This window comes from Balaenoptera musculus, chromosome 1 (assembly GCF_009873245.2).
Source record: "Balaenoptera musculus isolate JJ_BM4_2016_0621 chromosome 1, mBalMus1.pri.v3, whole genome shotgun sequence".
NCBI lineage: Eukaryota > Metazoa > Chordata > Mammalia > Artiodactyla > Balaenopteridae > Balaenoptera > Balaenoptera musculus.
In genome coordinates, this window is record NC_045785.1 from 40,295,450 (window position 1) to 40,313,233 (window position 17,784).

The 17,784-nt window shown below is 48.2% G+C and overlaps 2 protein-coding genes across 5 annotated transcripts in view; both read right to left on the reverse strand.

Annotated features, from left to right (window-relative positions):
- AGBL4 (ATP/GTP binding protein like 4) overlaps positions 1-17,784 on the reverse strand; it is a 1,270,110-nt gene that overhangs the window by 196,540 nt on the left and 1,055,786 nt on the right. The window lies entirely within an intron of this gene.
- BEND5 (BEN domain containing 5) overlaps positions 16,815-17,784 on the reverse strand; it is a 47,298-nt gene continuing 46,328 nt past the window's right edge. For 2 of the 4 annotated variants that reach the window (XM_036825396.1, XM_036825405.1), the window contains one exon: positions 17,197-17,354. In XM_036825396.1, coding sequence (XP_036681291.1) covers positions 17,197-17,354 — 158 coding nt within the window. Of the gene's footprint in view, positions 17,355-17,784 lie in introns of all 4 variants that reach the window. The other 2 variants (XM_036825386.1, XM_036825414.1) reach the window with 2 other exon arrangements.

A 17,784-nucleotide genomic window follows, 5' to 3' on the forward strand; every position in this document is an offset into this window, starting at 1 on the left:
TCAGACCAATATTAGGACACAAGGCAGTTCTTCAAGAGATGTCCAAAATTCACCACCCCCTTGGTCTACCTATGGAGCACCTGTGCATCCTTTAAAATCCAGCACAAACATCACTGCCTCTGGGAAGGCTTCCCTGATGAACAATCTCTCACACAGATTCTTCCATCTCTCTTCTTTGGGATACTCCACTCCTGGCACTCTCTGTCCTTGTTTGTCTGTCTGCCCCCACTGCTCACCCTTGACTGGAGGTCCTCCAGGGCCCGACTGTGGGTGAACCCCTCTAGGTCCCGTGGCCCAGCACAGACCTGGCCCATAGACGGCATCCACAGAGTCTGTTGACTGGAGGATGGCCAAGGCTGGGGCCGCACTCCTGGGGGACTTGTGGGTGAGCAGAGATCAGCCAAGGAGAAAAGCCTTGATGTTCAGAAATTCCAGAAAAGGTTGCATGTTGGAGATGAGACTGGTTCAGGCCTTGAGTGACATCACAGCAAACCAGCCGAGCACTCTGATGGCCTCTTGTGCCTCTGGGGACATTGCCAGTTCCTGTGTGTGAGTTTGTGGTGCCAGCATCCCTGGTCTTACCATGAAAGTCATTAACCTTTGCTATTTAAGGGAACCTGTCAGCTTACAGTCATGGAGATAAGTACCAGGCATCGTGGTGCCAAGAAGGCCTCATTTGACACCCTGTCTGTCCCCACTAATTAACAGGCTCAGAAGCAGAGAGATGGGTTCTCCAAGCAAGTGCTGCACCGCCTCAGCCCAGGGACAGGTACTCCCAGTGTTGACCTCCTGGACCTGGCCTAGAATGTGCTCCCCAGCTCCCCCAGCCCCAAAGCAAGCAGTGCCTTCACCGGGAGTCACACGGCCCTGTATCTGGCATCCCTTTCCGGCCCCTCCCTGCCCTCCTCATCCCTACAGCTTCTGTTTCCTCTTGCTGGATTCCTGAGCAGCCTCCTAACAACCTCTCTGTCTCTAGTCCAACCTCCTCCAACGTTCCACACTGAAGCCAGAGTGAGGTTTCTACAACCCGAGTTGGATGACGTGACTCCTTACTGGAACCCTTTCCATGGCTCCCCAGGCCCTGGGATGTGGCCCCCCGCCTTGTTCTGCAGCCTCATCTTCCTGGACCACCTCCCTCTCCCCACCACACTCACCCCGGCCTCTGTCTATGCTCCTCCCTCATCTGCGAGCCTCTTCTGCCTCCTGCTTCTCTGAATCCTAAGTGCTCAGTCCCCTGCAAGGCTCCCTTCTGCCCCAGGGAGGTGACCTCCCCCTTCCCTGAGATTCTAGAATAACCTTCAGCTCACACACACTTCCCATAGGCAGTCCTTCCTCCTTTCACTTGACAAACCTGTGTTGAGTGTGTGCTGCGTGCCAGGCCCTGGGCAGGTCACATCATATCCACCGTTACCTCCAATCCTCAAAACTGCCCTGGGAGGCACACGGGCTCTCAGGACCCGGCCCTTTCCTAACATTTCCACTCCCACTCTTTGCTGCTTTTTGTGTTCATGGGCACAACCCCACCCTCTCTGGGACTCAGTTTCCTCCTTAGCAAAATGAGGTCTGAATCTCCACCCTTGAGGTTGTTGAGTTGATAACAGTAGTAGCAGCAAGAGTAGTAATAATGCAGAGCACTGAGCATGCCCAGCACAGTGCTAAACAGGCATCGACTTCACCGCCCCCGGCCGCTGGGCAGAGCGGTTAAGGGCCCTGCCCAGCATCACATCTGCCCCCAGAAAGCCCCTAGCGGCCGTTGGCATCCCTGTCCACATCCAGCCTGGAGGAGGCGTACGAGACGAGGATATGCCAGGCACGTTCCGGGGAGGCATGCAGACGAGCCCGGCTGGAGCTCAGGGCCCGTGTTTAATAAAAGATTAATGAAATTGTCAAATTGACCTTGTCAGTGTCTGCTCAATCCAATTACGCGGCTGTGGCCCCCGTGAATGGGGTTAAAAGAGGAGCGCACATGAGACAGACAGCGCTGCCCAGGAAACCCTGGGGGGCAGTGTTTCCTGCAGCCCCGCCTGCCGCCCCCAGGCCCCACCAAAGACCCGCTGGCCACCGTCAGGGTGCCGTGTCCCCTTATTCTGGAGGAACAGCAGTGAGCACCCCGTCTCCAGCAGACAGGGGTGTTGGCACTCTTGGCAGACGCTCACATCCTGCTGTGCCACGCTGTGCAAGGCACAGTCCACGTGGTAAGAAGACACAGTCGCTGTCCTTGAGAAGGCCTTGGTCTGGTGGACGGGACAGACATGGAAACAAATAGAATTCACCAAATGTGAGCAGGGCCCCGATAGATGGTAACCCAGGGAAGGCACACTTAGATGGACCTGGCACTCGGTGAGTTTCCTGGAAGAGACGTCACCTGAGGTGAGAAGTGACCCAGGAGCCGACCCAGAAGAGACAGGTGGGAAGAGTGCAAGGGGGAGTGCCGTCCTCAGGGAACAGCCAGGCGTCAGCCAGGAGGGCCGTGGAGGAGCGTTCTGCAAAGCAGCTGGGATGGTGGGGAAGCTTGTTCATGCTGGAGAGGCGTGGGAGTGGAGTGGGGTGGAGGGCAGGACAGGGGAAGCACGGAGCAGCTCAGGGTGCCTGGAGAGGAGAGGCTGCTGGGTCACAAGATGAGGGGAATGGGGAGCTTCCCTGGGGGCAAAGCTTTTCAAGGAATGAGCCCCAAGCATCCTCTGTGTGTAGGGAAGCTCAGCCCTCTCTGAAGGGTCCCGCAGAGCCTGGCTGGAGGGACCAATTTCAAGGTTCTGAGGAAGACCCTGTGGAACAGACTGGGTGCAGAGCTGCTCCCACCTCTGCCTCTGCCAGCAGCACTTAGTCCTGGGTCTAGGCCTGCCTGCCACCCCCCCTCTCATCTGGGGCATTTGCTGGGTTCTTCCAAGTGAATGGCCCTTCTCAGTTTACTGAGCTTGCTTGCATCCCTTCCGCAACTAGATCATCACTATAACACTGCAAGATAGACAGCATCATTATGCCCATTTTACAGTTGATGAAACTGAGGCTTAGGGAGAACAAATGCCCCCACCCAAGCCTTGTTCACAATGGAGGTGAGACTCATGTCTATTTATCTGAACTAAAATCCTGCGCTCATTCTATTACTACTTGGCGATCTTTAAGGGAAGGGGGGATGAAGGCCGGACACCTTGGCATGAGCAGTTGGTAGAAACAGGCAGATTCTGGGTGGCCCCTCACTAGATAGGCCATCACTTCGTCAAAAGACAATCCTGCCAACTGCATTTCTAGGGCTCAACAAGGGCTCCAAAACATGAGACCCACATTTGGATGGTGCTTTTCAACAATGTGATTCATGTTCAGCCATGGATTCCTACTGGAACAAGTATTTCTCCATGGCCCCATCACAGCGCCCCAGGGAAGACAAATCCCCAGTCCCCTCCCAGTGGAGGACATCACTGCCCACCTGCTCAGCCAAGCCAGAAACCGGGGGGTCATCACCCAGTCTTCCTCATCTCCCCCTCCCCTCCGATCAACAGATCACAGTGGCTTAACCCCAAATATATATTTATTTCCATTCTGACCTTCCCTGCCCAGTCCTTCATTCCCAGAACCACTGCTTTGCTCTGGTCCCCACATTTCTTGCAGGGACCATCCGACCAGCCTCCGAACTCTTTTCCCAAATTCGGTCTCCCCCACTCCCGTTCATCACCTACAATTCCACCAGAGTGGTCCTTCTGAAACACCAATCTAACCACGTCACTCCCGGGCTCAACACCCTTCAGTGACTCCCTGTTGCCGCCTGAAAGCAAAGTCCAGCTCATTAAACAGGCATGTAAGGCCTGCAGGCCCGGGGGCCCTGGCCCCCCATCACCCCACAGCCTTGTCTCTCAGCAGGCCCCACTCAGACCCTGCACTTCAGACCCCAAGCTGGACCTCTTAAGGTGCTGAGAAACCACTAAGCTTTTTCAGTCCCTCATTCACTTACCCCCCATCCATTTATCCAACTTTGAACCCCTATGATATGCCAGGCTCTCTTCTAGTCATTGCTCTTGTGACACCTCACCTTAGGACAATATTGAAACACATACATCAGGGTGGGAGAAAAATAAAGCAGCAGCAGAAGACGTGAGAGTGCCCTGGGGTGGGGCGCGATGTGCTTGCTCTTCCAGACGGAGGTCGAGGAGAGCGCTTCTGATGAGGGACATGGAGCAGAGATCTGAAGGAAGTGGGGGCAGCCATGTGGACGTCTGCAGGGAGACGGGTCCAGGACTGCAGACCTTCCCTCCCCAATCCTGTCTGCGTGTAACGCCTTAGGCCACTCCCGGGGCCCAGCTCTCACCTGAGAGTCAGCTCAGCAGTGACCTCCTGGAGGACGTGCAAGGACAATCAATCAGCCCTTGTTTTATGCCCCTACAGTACCTCACATGGCTTCAGGCCCAGCTCTGTAACGCTGAGGTGCTCGAGTTTTCTTTCTACCCTTCCCTTCATTCATTCATTCATTCATTCATTTCTTGAACAAAAACTGCTTGAGTAGCCCCCAGGGGCCAGGCGCTGTGCCAGGACTTGGGATGCATCTGTCACTCCCCTGTCTCATGCCCCAGGAGCTCCTGGGAGGCAGAGAGACACCGCTGCCCCACCTCATTATCCCCGTGCTAGCACGGCACCTGGCCCCAATGGCTTTGGTGAGTATTTGCTGAGTGAATAAACATTTGAGACCATTTTATTGAAATGCTTCAGAGTAAATTTGGAGACAGGCATTCCTCTAATCAAGAGTAATTTAATAACCACAAATGCCTTTTAACACAGTGGGGAGGGAAAAAAGAAGGTGTGCATGTCCCTTATTGCTGCAGGTAAAATAAATGGCATTTTTAATAAAACGTCCCCATACAGCATATAGAACGTGGCCACATGATGAAACAAATAAATATCTGGTGAAATTATGCATTGCAAAGCAGACTTTTTCTGGTCTTTTGGTTATTAAATGTAATCACTTTTGAGTCGTGCCCCTACCCTTCTTCCTAGAGGCAGGTGCGCGTTTGATTAAAATGTGGGCCCCAGAGCACTTTCACAGGGGAAGGTTGAGCGACGTCCCCAGAGGAGCTGCCGCGGAGCAAGCGAACGGGATGATGGGGCCAAGGCAACTGCCACAATTTGCTTCACGCTTGATGGACGTGTTTATCCCCAGACAAAGTGCACGCAGTCACGGGCGTATGGAAATCTTGCAATTAAGGCAAAGTCTAATTAGAGACGGCAGCTTCAAAATACAAAGGGACCTCTGAGTGGCAACCACTCTGGTCGGCTCTGAAACGTGATTATCTCACTCCAGTCCCTGCCTCAGCCACCAGTCGACTGAATTACGGGAGGGGGCGGGGTTTGCATCTTGTTGCCACACGCGGATTCTCTGGGCGCAGCTCTGCCTTCAGACCGTGGAGACACCTAGGTCCTCGGAGAAGAGCACAGGTTTTGGGATTCACCAGACTGGGATTTGAAATCTGAGTCTGCCCGTTATTACCACTCCAGCCTCAGCATCCTCATCTTCCTCGTGGGAGTGGTGACAACCATCTCATAGGGCCACGGAAGGATCAAGGAAGGGTTCTGTGGGGATGCAGTTCAGGGATGTCGTTCACCTAACCGGGTCACTTACACAGCCTTTGCTCCCAGCCCGTGCATGCTGGTGAGAGGGTGCCTTGCCTGGGGCCAGAGGTGAGAGCCTGGGAGGGCTGGGCTCTTACTACTGCATCCTTCATCCTTCACCCTTCATCCACAGGACCCAAGACAGGTTTCTTCTCAACCTTTCTCTCCTTCAGTGCCTGACACTGCTCCGAGCGATCAATTTTATGTGTCCACGCGGGGTGGACACTGGGGACGAGATGTTCCCCCTCAGCCCAGACAGTCCTTGCAAGAACAGACGGCCTGTGGGTCAGGGAGAAGGCACTGCGGGCAAGGCTTGCTAGACCCGGAGTCCTGGCCCGCGGCCAGCAGCGCTCCCTGAGCTTAGGCTGGGGTCAAGACATGAATCAGAAACCAGGAAGTCACAATCTACTCAGGAAGACAGACAGGAAGAGAGCACAGAAGTGTGTGACACCAGTTTACATTCCTACAACATTTTACAGTTGAAAATGCTTCGACTGATCCCTTGTTTAATCCTCCCAAGAGCCTGTGAGGGGGGAGTTAATGCCAATCCCCAGAGGACTCTGAGCTTCAGGCCAGCTCTGCCCTCCCGGTACACGGAAGCGGAGGTGTGTGTCGCGGACCCCACTCCCGTTACCCTCCCAGGCGAAACGTACGGAACCTTCTCACTTTCTGCTTTTTTCTTTGGATGTCTTATTTGTTTGTTTGTTTTAAATAGTTAAAACATTACAGAAGCCTCTTTTGCACTCTTCCCCATCCCCCAACCCTGATAAGCTGGGCTGTATCCTTCCTGCCCAAGTTTTCAGACTGCGCCTGCACACCTGTCTGTCCATAAAAAACCTATAGTGTCCTTTCGCGTGTTTTAGGATTTTATGTACATAGTCTTAAACTCTAAGCTTCATTCCACCACTTGCTTTTGGGACTGCACACTATGCTTTTGGGATTTATTTATGTGATACATGGAGATCTGGTTCATTTTTTGCTGTATGGTATTTCACTCTACGAAGAAAGTCAACATATGTGTGTGTGTGTGGTGTGTGTGTGTGTGTATGCACATGCACGCAATGTGTATAACTATCCTGTTGTCGGACATTTGCTTCCACACCTTCTATCATCCTGTGTTGCTCTACAAGGAAACCTTGCACATGTAGGTGAACCTTGAACACGGCTAGACTCCAACCGGGGAGGAGGGACCCTCCTCTTTGTCACACAGTGCAGGGCCTGGCACCCTGCTGGCTCTGTCAGTGCTGATTACTAGAAGGCACTGAGGTTGTGATGAAAGAACAGTGGACTTGGTCTCAGAAGGACCTGGATTTGAATCTTGACCCTCTTACTTATTTGCTGTGTGACCCTGTGCAAAAATTCTAACCTTTCTGAGCTGCAGTGTCCTTACCAGGAGAAATAAAGACAGTAACACCAACTCCCAAATATTCTTGTTGTGATGATTAAATATATGAAGTCTTCAGTGTGGATCCTGACATACAGGAGGGGCTCAAGAAAGCTAATGGAAAGATCCCTGATCCAGGGCAGACGAAAGGGCATGGGAGAGGCATCAGCAGGTTCCTGTCAGCTGCCCTTCTCACTCTGAAAAAGGAAGTCTAGGTCAAACGCTCAATTTTAAAAACAAAAGAAAAAAGAAAAGAATGAAAGAGAAAGAGAAAGAAAGAAAACAAGCCACCTTAGAATTGTAATTTGAAACCCAGGGAGCTACCTCCAAATCTGGCTGGGTTTCTACTCCATCTGTGCCTTTGATTGGCTGACACTGGAAATCTGGGGAGGGTGTCTTCGGTCTTGGACCAGGTTCCCTGAAGGGCAGCCCCACCCTGCAGAGGCCACCCGCACTCCTGGGCCCCGTGGAAGGCAGCACCAGGCTGGGTTACAAAGGGTTAAATCTCTTCCTCCCCCGCAAAGAGACTGGAGCCAATGAGGCTTTCTGCTTAAATGGCCTATAACCATCTCCCAAAAGCTCCTTAGCTCAGAAAGTGTACAAGTCAGCAAAATGAAAATAATTTAAAGAGCCGTTGGGAAGAAGAACTCCAGCCTCCCTGCTGCCCCCGCTGATAGCCTCTCAGTAGTGACTTGCGCTTTTCACGTTCAGGGCCAGGGGCTTCCCCCCAGTTTCAGGAGAGGAGGTATCCCAGGCTGAGATCTGCTGCCTCACAGGAGGGAGGAGGGGGGGGCAGGAGGACTACGGAGATCTACCTCCGCACCTGGAGCGCTTCGTGGTTTCCAAGCCCTGCCCTGGCCATGACGCTGCTGCCAGGCCATGGCGGCTTCAGAGGCTGGTGGCGCGGGGACCGTCACGCATGTATGATAACCAAGGACACGGAGGCTCACAGACAGGAAGTGCCAGACCCGCCCTCAGCCCAGGCAAGTGGAATGCTCCTGGCTGAGTGCCCAGCCCTCCTTGCCTCTATCACTCTGAGAGGTAGGACAGTACCTGTTAATGAGCACCTACTATGTGCCTGCCATGTGCACAGCACTTTATGCAACAGCCCTAAAATGTTGACACTGTTATTCTTGTTCCATAGTTGATAAATCTGAGGACCCAGAGGTTGAGTAACTTGGCCAAGGTCATGCTACTGAAAAGCTGTGGAGGAAAGTTCAAACCCGCAGTCTCATTTCACACCCACACTGTTTCCACGGCACCAAGGAAGTGCTTAGGGAAGACCTGGCACAGAGACAAGTACAGCCCTGCAATCTGCCTCCCAGTCTCCTGACACGTTTCAACTCCCTGATCTGGGTCTGCCGCCCCTCCACGGGCTGAGTCCCCACAAGTGCCTGCGCAGAGTGAGTTCAGGGCATGGGAGCTGCATGAAGACCCAGCTGCCCTGGGCTCTCCCCATCTGGACGGCTGCAGGATGGTGCTCACAGCCTGCTTCCCACCTGGCAGTGGCAACACTTAAGGAGGTAGGAGAGTGTGCACCTGACCCTCACCATCTCTCACCTGGGTTATTCCAGAAACCTCCTTGACTTTTCTCTCTCCCTCCAAACCCGCCACCACAGTGCTGCCAGCATGATCATTCAGCAGCTGTCCTTGGTCCTCAGGGTCCAGCACCTCAGCCTGGGACCAAGGCCCTCCCAGGACCCTGCTCCTACCCACCTCTCCAGCCTCCTCCCCCAATACCAACTTCACCTCCACTCCTTGAAACACCTACCTGCTTCCACCTCTTGCCCCTTGTTCACAGGGACAGCAGACATTTACACAGTGCTATGTATCAGGTACAGTTCTAAGTACTTTATAGAAATTAACTTAATGCTCGTAGGAACTGACCCCTCCATTTTATGGAGGAGGGAACTGAAGCCCAAACCAATTAAATAACTTGCCCAAGGTTGCAGGGCTGGTAATCGGTAGATCCCGGGGTGAGACCCAGGCAGTGTGAGGTCAGATTCCTCAAATTTAACCTCTGCCAAATCCTTTCCTCCTTTCTTGACCTGGTGATGGTCTCTCCTGGGGGAACAAGACCAGGAAGGTCTCATGACACCCTCTGAAGGACTTTCTTCATCCCTCAAGTTCTTAAATCCCCAGGCAGAAAGAACCGCTTCGGTCCCTGGTTTCCCACACCTGTGGTCATCAGGGGCCAGGATTCTAGGGAATTTCATCAACACTGGGCTCAGTGCTGGGCCCGGGGCTCAGATATGAACACACAGTGGTCCTGCCTTGGAGGGCTCACAGTGAGAAAGATGGACGCACAATGACAATATGGGCTGACAAGGCCAGCAGAGGGCATGCGAGGGTGCCACAGAGCAGGGGGAGGCGTCCCCACCCAGACCGTGGAGGGAGCACTGAAGACCTCCTGGAGGGAGGAGAAGGAGAAGGTCATGGAGCAGAGATGGCCGGGAAGGTCCACACAGAAGAAACAGTTTGTGTCCACGAGCGATCTAAGGTCGCCCAAAGCACGGTCGTAAAGACGCCAGGCATTGGAGGCACTCAGGCTTCCATGCCAGTCCCGGATCCTCCTGGTCATGGTGGTGCCATCTTGGGCCAGTTACTCAACCTCTTTAAGTCCGTTTCCTCATCTGTGAAATGCGGATGGTCATAGTATCTGCTTCACAGTGTTGTGTGAGAAATAAAATAATGACAGTGCCTAAAACATAGTACGTGCTCAATAAATACTAGTTAATTAAACAAATATTGTCCATATCTATATCTCCTGCACCTAGCACACAGTACGGGCTCCGCAAAGGGGTACAGAGATGAATTTACACAGTCCTGCTCTCAGTTTGCTGACTGCCTCAGGGAAAGAGACAACTAGATAGACATTACAACACAATGCTCGGAGCGTTAAGATGCTGGGAAGGTTGGGACTGGCAGGGAAGGAAAGGAGGAGATCTGGAAAACTAGAGAAGGGAGGGAGTCCTTCTGGGAAGAGGTGGAAACAGTTCCTTAGAGGAAATATTTGAGCTGAGTCTTCAAGACGGGGGAGGATAGGTTTTCTATAGTTAACGACCCAGGCACGAATGAGCGCACATCTTGGAATAAAAGTGAGGCTCCAGGTAGACAGGACAGATTTCATGTCCCATACTTCTCACACTCCTTGGATACGTCCACACCCGCGGCAGGGGCCCTGGACGGGGCTTGCTACCCCATGCTGATCTCAGCTTCCGGGGCGCTCCACTTCTCCCCACCACACACTCAATCTGCCTCCCTGCTCTGCTTTTGCCTTTTTTCATGGCACTTATCACTTTCTACAGTTTTCTTATTTATTACATTTACCATTTATCTTCCTACCCATCTCATTCCATTCCCTCTAGAGTTTAAAGTCTTTGTCTTTACTAATATGTCTCAGGCATTTAGACTAGTGACTGACACCTAGTAGACACTCAGATATTTGTGAAATGACTGAATGATTCCATAATTACTCATGGGGGAACTTCTGGATACAGATGTTGGTGAGGTTAGAATACTGAATCTCTCTCCCCGTTAGCTACTGAAATGGAAACATGCCCAGGGTACCAGATTGGACATGGCCAAAAGAGTGCATTCTGGAATGGTGGAAAGAACACAGGGTTTCGAACCACCCTTGAGGTGTGACTCCCTGTTGGACCCAACCAGCAATGCCTGTTGGAGTGGTGGGCACAGACTAGAGATATTCAACTCGTTGAAGATGAATGGGGGGGAGATGGACCGACAGACAAATTATCTCCTCATGGCCATTCTCGTCCTTCTGGCATAAGCTCAAATGTTACATCTTAGAGGTCTTCCCTGATCACATCTAGATGGAGGAGTTACGAGAATAATCCAGCTCAGAGAAAGTAACTGGTAAAGAAAAGTGGGGTCTTTAGTGGAGGACCACACGGTTCTTTTCTTTTCACTGACCTAACCATTATTATTGATAACTTGGTGAAGATACAAAAGATCATATTTCTATGCTATAAAACTGGGAGGAAGAATATAACAGAATAAAATTCCATGAGGATCTCAAACATGCAAACATATGAATCGACAATTCACATAGGAAGAAGTTGAAAAAGTACTTTTGTGGAGAAAGCTAATTTGCCAACCTTCTTTAAAAATTCCAAACACTGGTGAAGTTGTGCAGAAATGGCACGTGCACCTACCTTGAGACCTGGCTTGACCTTTTTGAGGGCTAATATAACAAACATAGATATAACAACAACATGGAAAAGACTATAAAAATGTTCTTGCCCTTTAATTAGCCCACTCCTGGGAATTTAAGACACAAACAACTATAAATGATCATGACAGCATTATCTCTAATAGCAAGAAACTAGAGACGATAAAATGTACAGTGAGGAGATAAGAAGGTAATCATGACCCAGTGTCAGGAAGGGCATTGAAATGGCAGCTACACAAACCAGGCAGCAGAGGGGGAAATGTTTGCCATATGATGTTAAATGAACAAGGCAGGATCACGGGAGGCTGGCCAACTGCCGTGAACAAAGAGGTACTGCCCTGGACAGACAGGAGGGGCTCCCAGGAGTGAATGCGTTGTTGGGCTTGGTTCTTGGGATTATGGCTCGATTTCTTTTTTGGCTTTGGCTTTCCTCAAATTTTGTTTTGTATTTTAAACACAAATGGAAAAGAAGATCTCAACCAGCTGGAATGTTGGGCCGAAACCAATAAGATGAAATGGAACCGGGATGCATGCAAAATCCGGTATTTTGTTTAAGAAATACATTTAAGAACACACAGTTGAGGTGAGGAGGGTATAAATAGCTGCTAAAGTGAATAAGGGAAGGAAAGAGGGAACAAAAAACAACCACATTTACTGCAGCCCGCAACTGGGATAGTGAGGGCTGTAGCTCCGGTACCGCGGGGGGTCAGTGTGGTTACATTAACAACTGCATAACGGACAAGGTGACTGGTGCTAGAAGATTTAGGAACTTGCCCAATTTCCTCTAGTCTAATAAATAATGAAGTCAGGATTTGAATGTGGTGTGAGTTCCTCTGTCATCAAAATCTCTTACAACACAGTGAACTAAAGGGATAAGTATTGTGTTAGCCAAAAAAGGGAGCAGGGCAGTATCTGGTGACCATAAGCTCAACGTGAGACAGTTCTATCGCTAAAGATGCTAATTCAAGTTTAGGGCACTCTAATAGAGATATGCCATCCAGGAGCAAGAGATGACAACCTGCTCTAGTTAGTACTGGTCAGACCCTACCTAGAGCAGTGTCCAGTCCTGAACCCTACCTTCTAGTGGCGTATCCATAAAAGAGCAACCAGGATGGTCAGAGTTCTTAGGATTAGGGAACTAAGAGATATTGAATGCCTAGTTGCTTTACTCATATTATCTTGTACAGCTCTATATACAACCCTGTGAGATAGGTATTCTATTCCCACTTTTAAAATGAGAAAACTAAAGCCAAGAGAGATTGAGAACTTCTTCAAGGTCACATACTAGTAAGTGGCAGTGAAGATTTGGACACAGGGCTCTCTAAATCCAGAGTCCTCACTCTTTCCTGCACTGCCTCTCCCATGTGAGAGATGGCAGAACAGAATTTGAGCTACTTATTAGTCTGTGAAGAGACATGATTGCCACCTTCAGCTCTGCAAAGGGCTATAAGCAGAAGCATTTTGCATGACTTAGAGGAGAGAATTTGAGTGACCTCAGAAGTCTCAGGGAAGTAGATTTTTAGCTCAGCAGAAGAACTTCTCAGTTATGACAATAATTGGAGGGACTCTTGGGTAGGAAGATGAATTCTCCATGCGTGGAAGAATTCCAGCATGGTCTGGAAAGGCATTTGCTTTCAGTGGAGAGGAGATCTGAGTGGAGGACCTCGAACTTCACTTTTGACCCTTAAGTTTCATGAGCCTATGAAGCTGTTTGGCAGAAACTGATTAATCTCTTCAACAGAAGTGATGAAAAGACCTGTTGGTATGTCTATTTGCAGATGTAAAAGTAAAAATATGCCCAAGGTAAACACATTGGTCCAGAGAAAACTATATACAGAAAATGAAATGAATTCTGCTGGAAATGCTCACAGGTTAAGCTTTTATTTTGTGTAAACAAGAAACCAAACTCTGGAGAGATGTGCAGTCTCAGAAGTAATCAAAGAAAATGTAACGAGGTAATAATTTTCACCTGTTAGGTTGGCAAAATAATTAAAACACGGTCACGCCCATTATATGTATCAAGAATGATAAAAGTGGTACTCTTTTTGACCCAGGTAAAACGAGCCTAAGAAACTGATAGAAAATATAAAGGGGGGAAAAAAATACTGTGCACACAAAAATCTTCATAGATGTTTAATTTACAAACAACCAAAAAATTCAAGGAAGGGCACAGGGAAAAGCTCATGAGCACAGCACGCTGTGGGATGAGCACAGGGTGTCTGGAGGGCCAAAGGCAGGTTTGAAGGCCAAGGTCACAGTGTAAGAGGTCAGAGCAGGTCAGAGACAGGATAGGTGCACACACAGGTGAGGACTGAGTGGGCGTGGGGAGAGGAGAGGAGAGAGGAAAACCACCTGTAACACTGGTGGCCATTTATCCACTCTCCCTGGGGCACTTTAATTACGTGCTGGACCCAAGAGTGCAGAGAGGGCTTCCGTGAGCTGGCAGCCCTGTGGGTCAGCCCCACAGCCGACCAGGTGGTTTACCCAACTGTAGCCTGATGTCCATTCACCGGGGGGATGTTCGAATTGATGGTTATAAATTTCATGGAGCAACAGGGAAGTATGTTAAAAAGAAAAGGAAGGATGCAAACCTGATCATATGCTATGACCAGAGGTATGTAAAATACACATTTACACTCTTAAATGAAGGACTAGAAGAGATACATCACAATGCTTGCAGCTGTGCAATTTGGAACATTTCCCTTATTTTTCCAAAAACTTCTATAAAGTGGTTTTCATTTCTTTATAATTACGTAAAAGGTCACAGTTTAGAAATGCATCTAAGAAACCCATGGGCACATAACAGTCACTAACAACACACTTTCCTCAGCTAGAAAATAAAAACAAGCTACATCTTTCTGTTTGGTCTGGCAACAGAGAACTTGTGGCCGGGGCTTCTGTAAACGGGGCCCACACCTCATCGTTTCAGGATCTGCCAATTCAGGATTGACTGTCTTGTCCTCCACAACGCACTGGCCTGTCACAGGAAGCGAAAGAAAGAATCTAAGTGTAAAAGTGAGGGGAAAATCATTGGCACCTACACTGAAAGTCAACTTCTGCATCATGTCCAACTAAACAGCATTTGGTGAGCATGAAAGAGAAACTCTAAACAAGGTGTTAGGGCAGATCCTCAGCTACTTAAGAGGACATTTATTCTCAATTTCAAATATTGTCATGCACTTTAGAAGGAGCATGTCTTTTTACTTAGGAAACACTCTTGTCCCTTTGTTAAAACAGGACTTCTAATGCTGTCTACTAGACTGGTGTTATTCAAAACTGGCACTTGTGTTAAAACACATGCTCCCAGCTTTATCCCAGCCCTACCGAATCCAGCTCCCTAAACCAAAGCCCAGGAATCTGTATTTTAAGTACCTCAGCAAATTCCCAAGACTGGGCAAGTTTGGGAAACTCCCTACTACACAAAATGAACTTGAGTTTTGTGTATGTATTTGAATGTAATAAAACTGTGGATCCTCATAAATGGTACTATTATTCCCCATCCCTTCAAATGGCTTGAAATAATGAGACCGATTTCCATTGACTGATTACTTAAGTTGGGACTCTCCTAAATATGCCCTGAGATTACATGGCTAGATTCTCAGCCCAGACCATAATATTCCACTCAGCTTTCGAGGGAAGAGGTAAAAGGACAGAATTTCCACAGACCTGGATTCTGACCCAGCTCCACTACTGACAACTCTGGGACCTTGGCCAAGAAGTTACTTAACTTTTTCTGAGCCCATTTCCTCATTTGTATGGGTGTAAGAATGGTGGCCCTGCCCTCACATAACAGTCACAGGGCACCAGGTACACAACAGGTGCTCAAAAAGTCTCAGTCTAACTAGGGTGTAAAAACACCTGCCCCCTCCCCTGCCCCGATTCCCCATCAGAAACAGCTCTTATGTCCTTCCTTGTCACATCTACTTTTGATTTCATTCTGCCTTGCAAGCTAAGGACAGCTAACAAACATCTGTATGGCTCTTTGAGACTTACGGAGCTCTCTTCCCAGATATTACCTGGATTACTCTCCACAATAACCCTGACTTAGGGATCATTATCTCCACTTTAGAAGAAACGAGCTCCAGAACGGTCAAGTGACCTTCCCAGAAGCGGTAAAGTCACAATCAGATCCCACAATCTTTCACAACCTGTTCTGTCCCTGATGTATGTGTCATACATTACGCAAAGCACTTTCACATGTCATAGCCTTTTTAAACAGGTATTTCGATGACTATTTTCCCTTCCAACCTAAAAGCACCTATAAAGCAGGTATCATATCTTATTAGTCTTTGTAGGGAAAAGGAGCCTCTGGGTGTTTGTTATCTTCGCCATGCTTAGGAAGGAAATGGGATGAGTTCAAATCATGTATACTTTTTCCCAGCCTCTCATGCATTCACACTACTCATGCCCAAGCTGCTCCCCTGCCATTAACACATCTTAATAACAAGAGTTTACTGAACACTACTAAGTGTCACAAACTTTACTTAACCTAATGAATTAACTTTTGTTAAACACTTAGAAAATTCCTGGCACATATTAAGTATCTGTTATTGTTGTTATTATTATTTAATTATCCACATAGCCTGTGAGGTATGCATTATTTTCCTCATTGTACTGGTAAGGATTCTGAGAAGTTAAGTGATTGGTCCAAGATCACACCGCTAGTCTGTGGAGAACTGGGAAAATACCATAAAAGGAAGTTCATACCTATACATCCTATTAGCAAGCATATAATATTTCAGATTGCAAAGAATTATTTTATGTACTAAAATAAAATTCCTCAAAGAGGTAGCCACCTCCACTACTCACCCTAGTGACCCTGAGCTTTTGCTTATAGACCACCAGTAATCTAATGGTTTAGTGGATAAACCATTAGAGAAACCAGAGGCCAAAGTTTTCCAACCAATGCCTAAAAGCCAATAACCAGAAATGAAGAAAATAATGACTACCAACATTTACTGAGCACTTATATATAGTGCTCTATAACTTATAGCAACTCTGCAACGTTGCAACTCTGCAAAGTAGATATTATCTCCTTTTTACGGAACAGAAGATTGAAACTCAAGAGGTTACACTAAGCCCAAAGCAAGCAGTGGACCAGGTTTGGAACCCAAACTCCTCAGCCCCAAGCCCTTGCCATTTCCAACATACTATGCAGACTTCATAGGCATTACAGAAAGGAAAGTGTTAATCAACAGGAAGATCAAATGTGGTTTGCTTGACTGGGCACCAGGCACTTTAGAGACGCAGCTACTGAAAGAGATAAATATTATGCAACTTGAAAGATCATTTGAGATACAAGATAGGATGAATGAACTGACACCAGGTGACGTTGCCCCTGACTTTCTGAAGGTAACCCTGAACCACATCTAAAATTACGACCCCCTGACACTCCTTTACAAAGATTGACTCAAATTATCAGGAAAGCTGAATCTCAGATCACCTTGAGTGACAGGTCCTAGATCTGTCCTTTGAGGTAAGAGAAAGTAATCTGCTACGAGACAGCCCTTCAGATCTGGAGACAGTAACATCCCTTATGAATTTTCTCTCCTTCAGCCTGAATGTTCCACCCTTCAAAGGACACTGGTCACCTCCACTGTACACTTAACAACCATCCTTAAATAAATGAGGCTAATGATTGTCTACAGCAAAGAATTAATGAAGCTTTATTATAGAACAAAATAGAGGAACAAAGATAGAAGTCCTTGAATGGTAAAAATATCAGCTCAAATTCTTGGCCAAGTGATAGGCAACTCAGAGACACTTTATCCCCCTCCGAAAAGACAGCGCTTTCACCATCCCCAGAACAACACTGGCGCCAGGTTGCTGCCTGAGTCTCAGCAAATCCATCTGCCTTCTTTGGAGTGGGAAGTCCAAGTTCAGAACAAGGCGCTGACCTCAGAAACCTACTGGCTCCCCACCCACACACCACCACGCATGGTGGGGTCTGATCTGGACAACACCATTGCCCGCAAATCACATGCCACACAAGGAAAACGAGAAGGCTTTATGAAAAATCCAAAGTTTATTGCAAATTATATTTTGCTTCCCTTCGTTCTTCATTTTTACAGGATTTATTGATATCCATGATTTTTTCACAGATGTACTTGTTGACTTTGGAGAGTCTCTGTGCAATTTCAGTTTCATCCACAGTTTCTTGTGCTATTCTGTCGTACAAACACTCTAGACAGGGAAAAGAAACAAGAAAGCCAAGGATTAATGGTACATTCGAGTGCATATCTTTAAGGGGGAGAAAGGAAAATGTGTCTCCTGACATACTTCCAAAGTACCAATTCACATATCTGGCATGGCTGTATTTTAAATTTTTCAACACAAAGTAGATATACACTGTAAATTTATACTTTAAAAATAATGATACAACACCCATGTGTCCACTCCCCTGCTTAACAGGACACCATTACTGGTCCCTCTGAAGCCCCTATATGCCCTTCCCCAATACCATCCTCTCCTTGTCCTCACCAGAGGTAACCACTCTCCTCAATTTTTGATTATCTTTTCGTGTTAACACATATGCATACATCCTTAAATAACATGTTGTCTACTTTTCCCATTTTTAACTTTTTACAAGTGTATCCATACTCTGTATATCCGA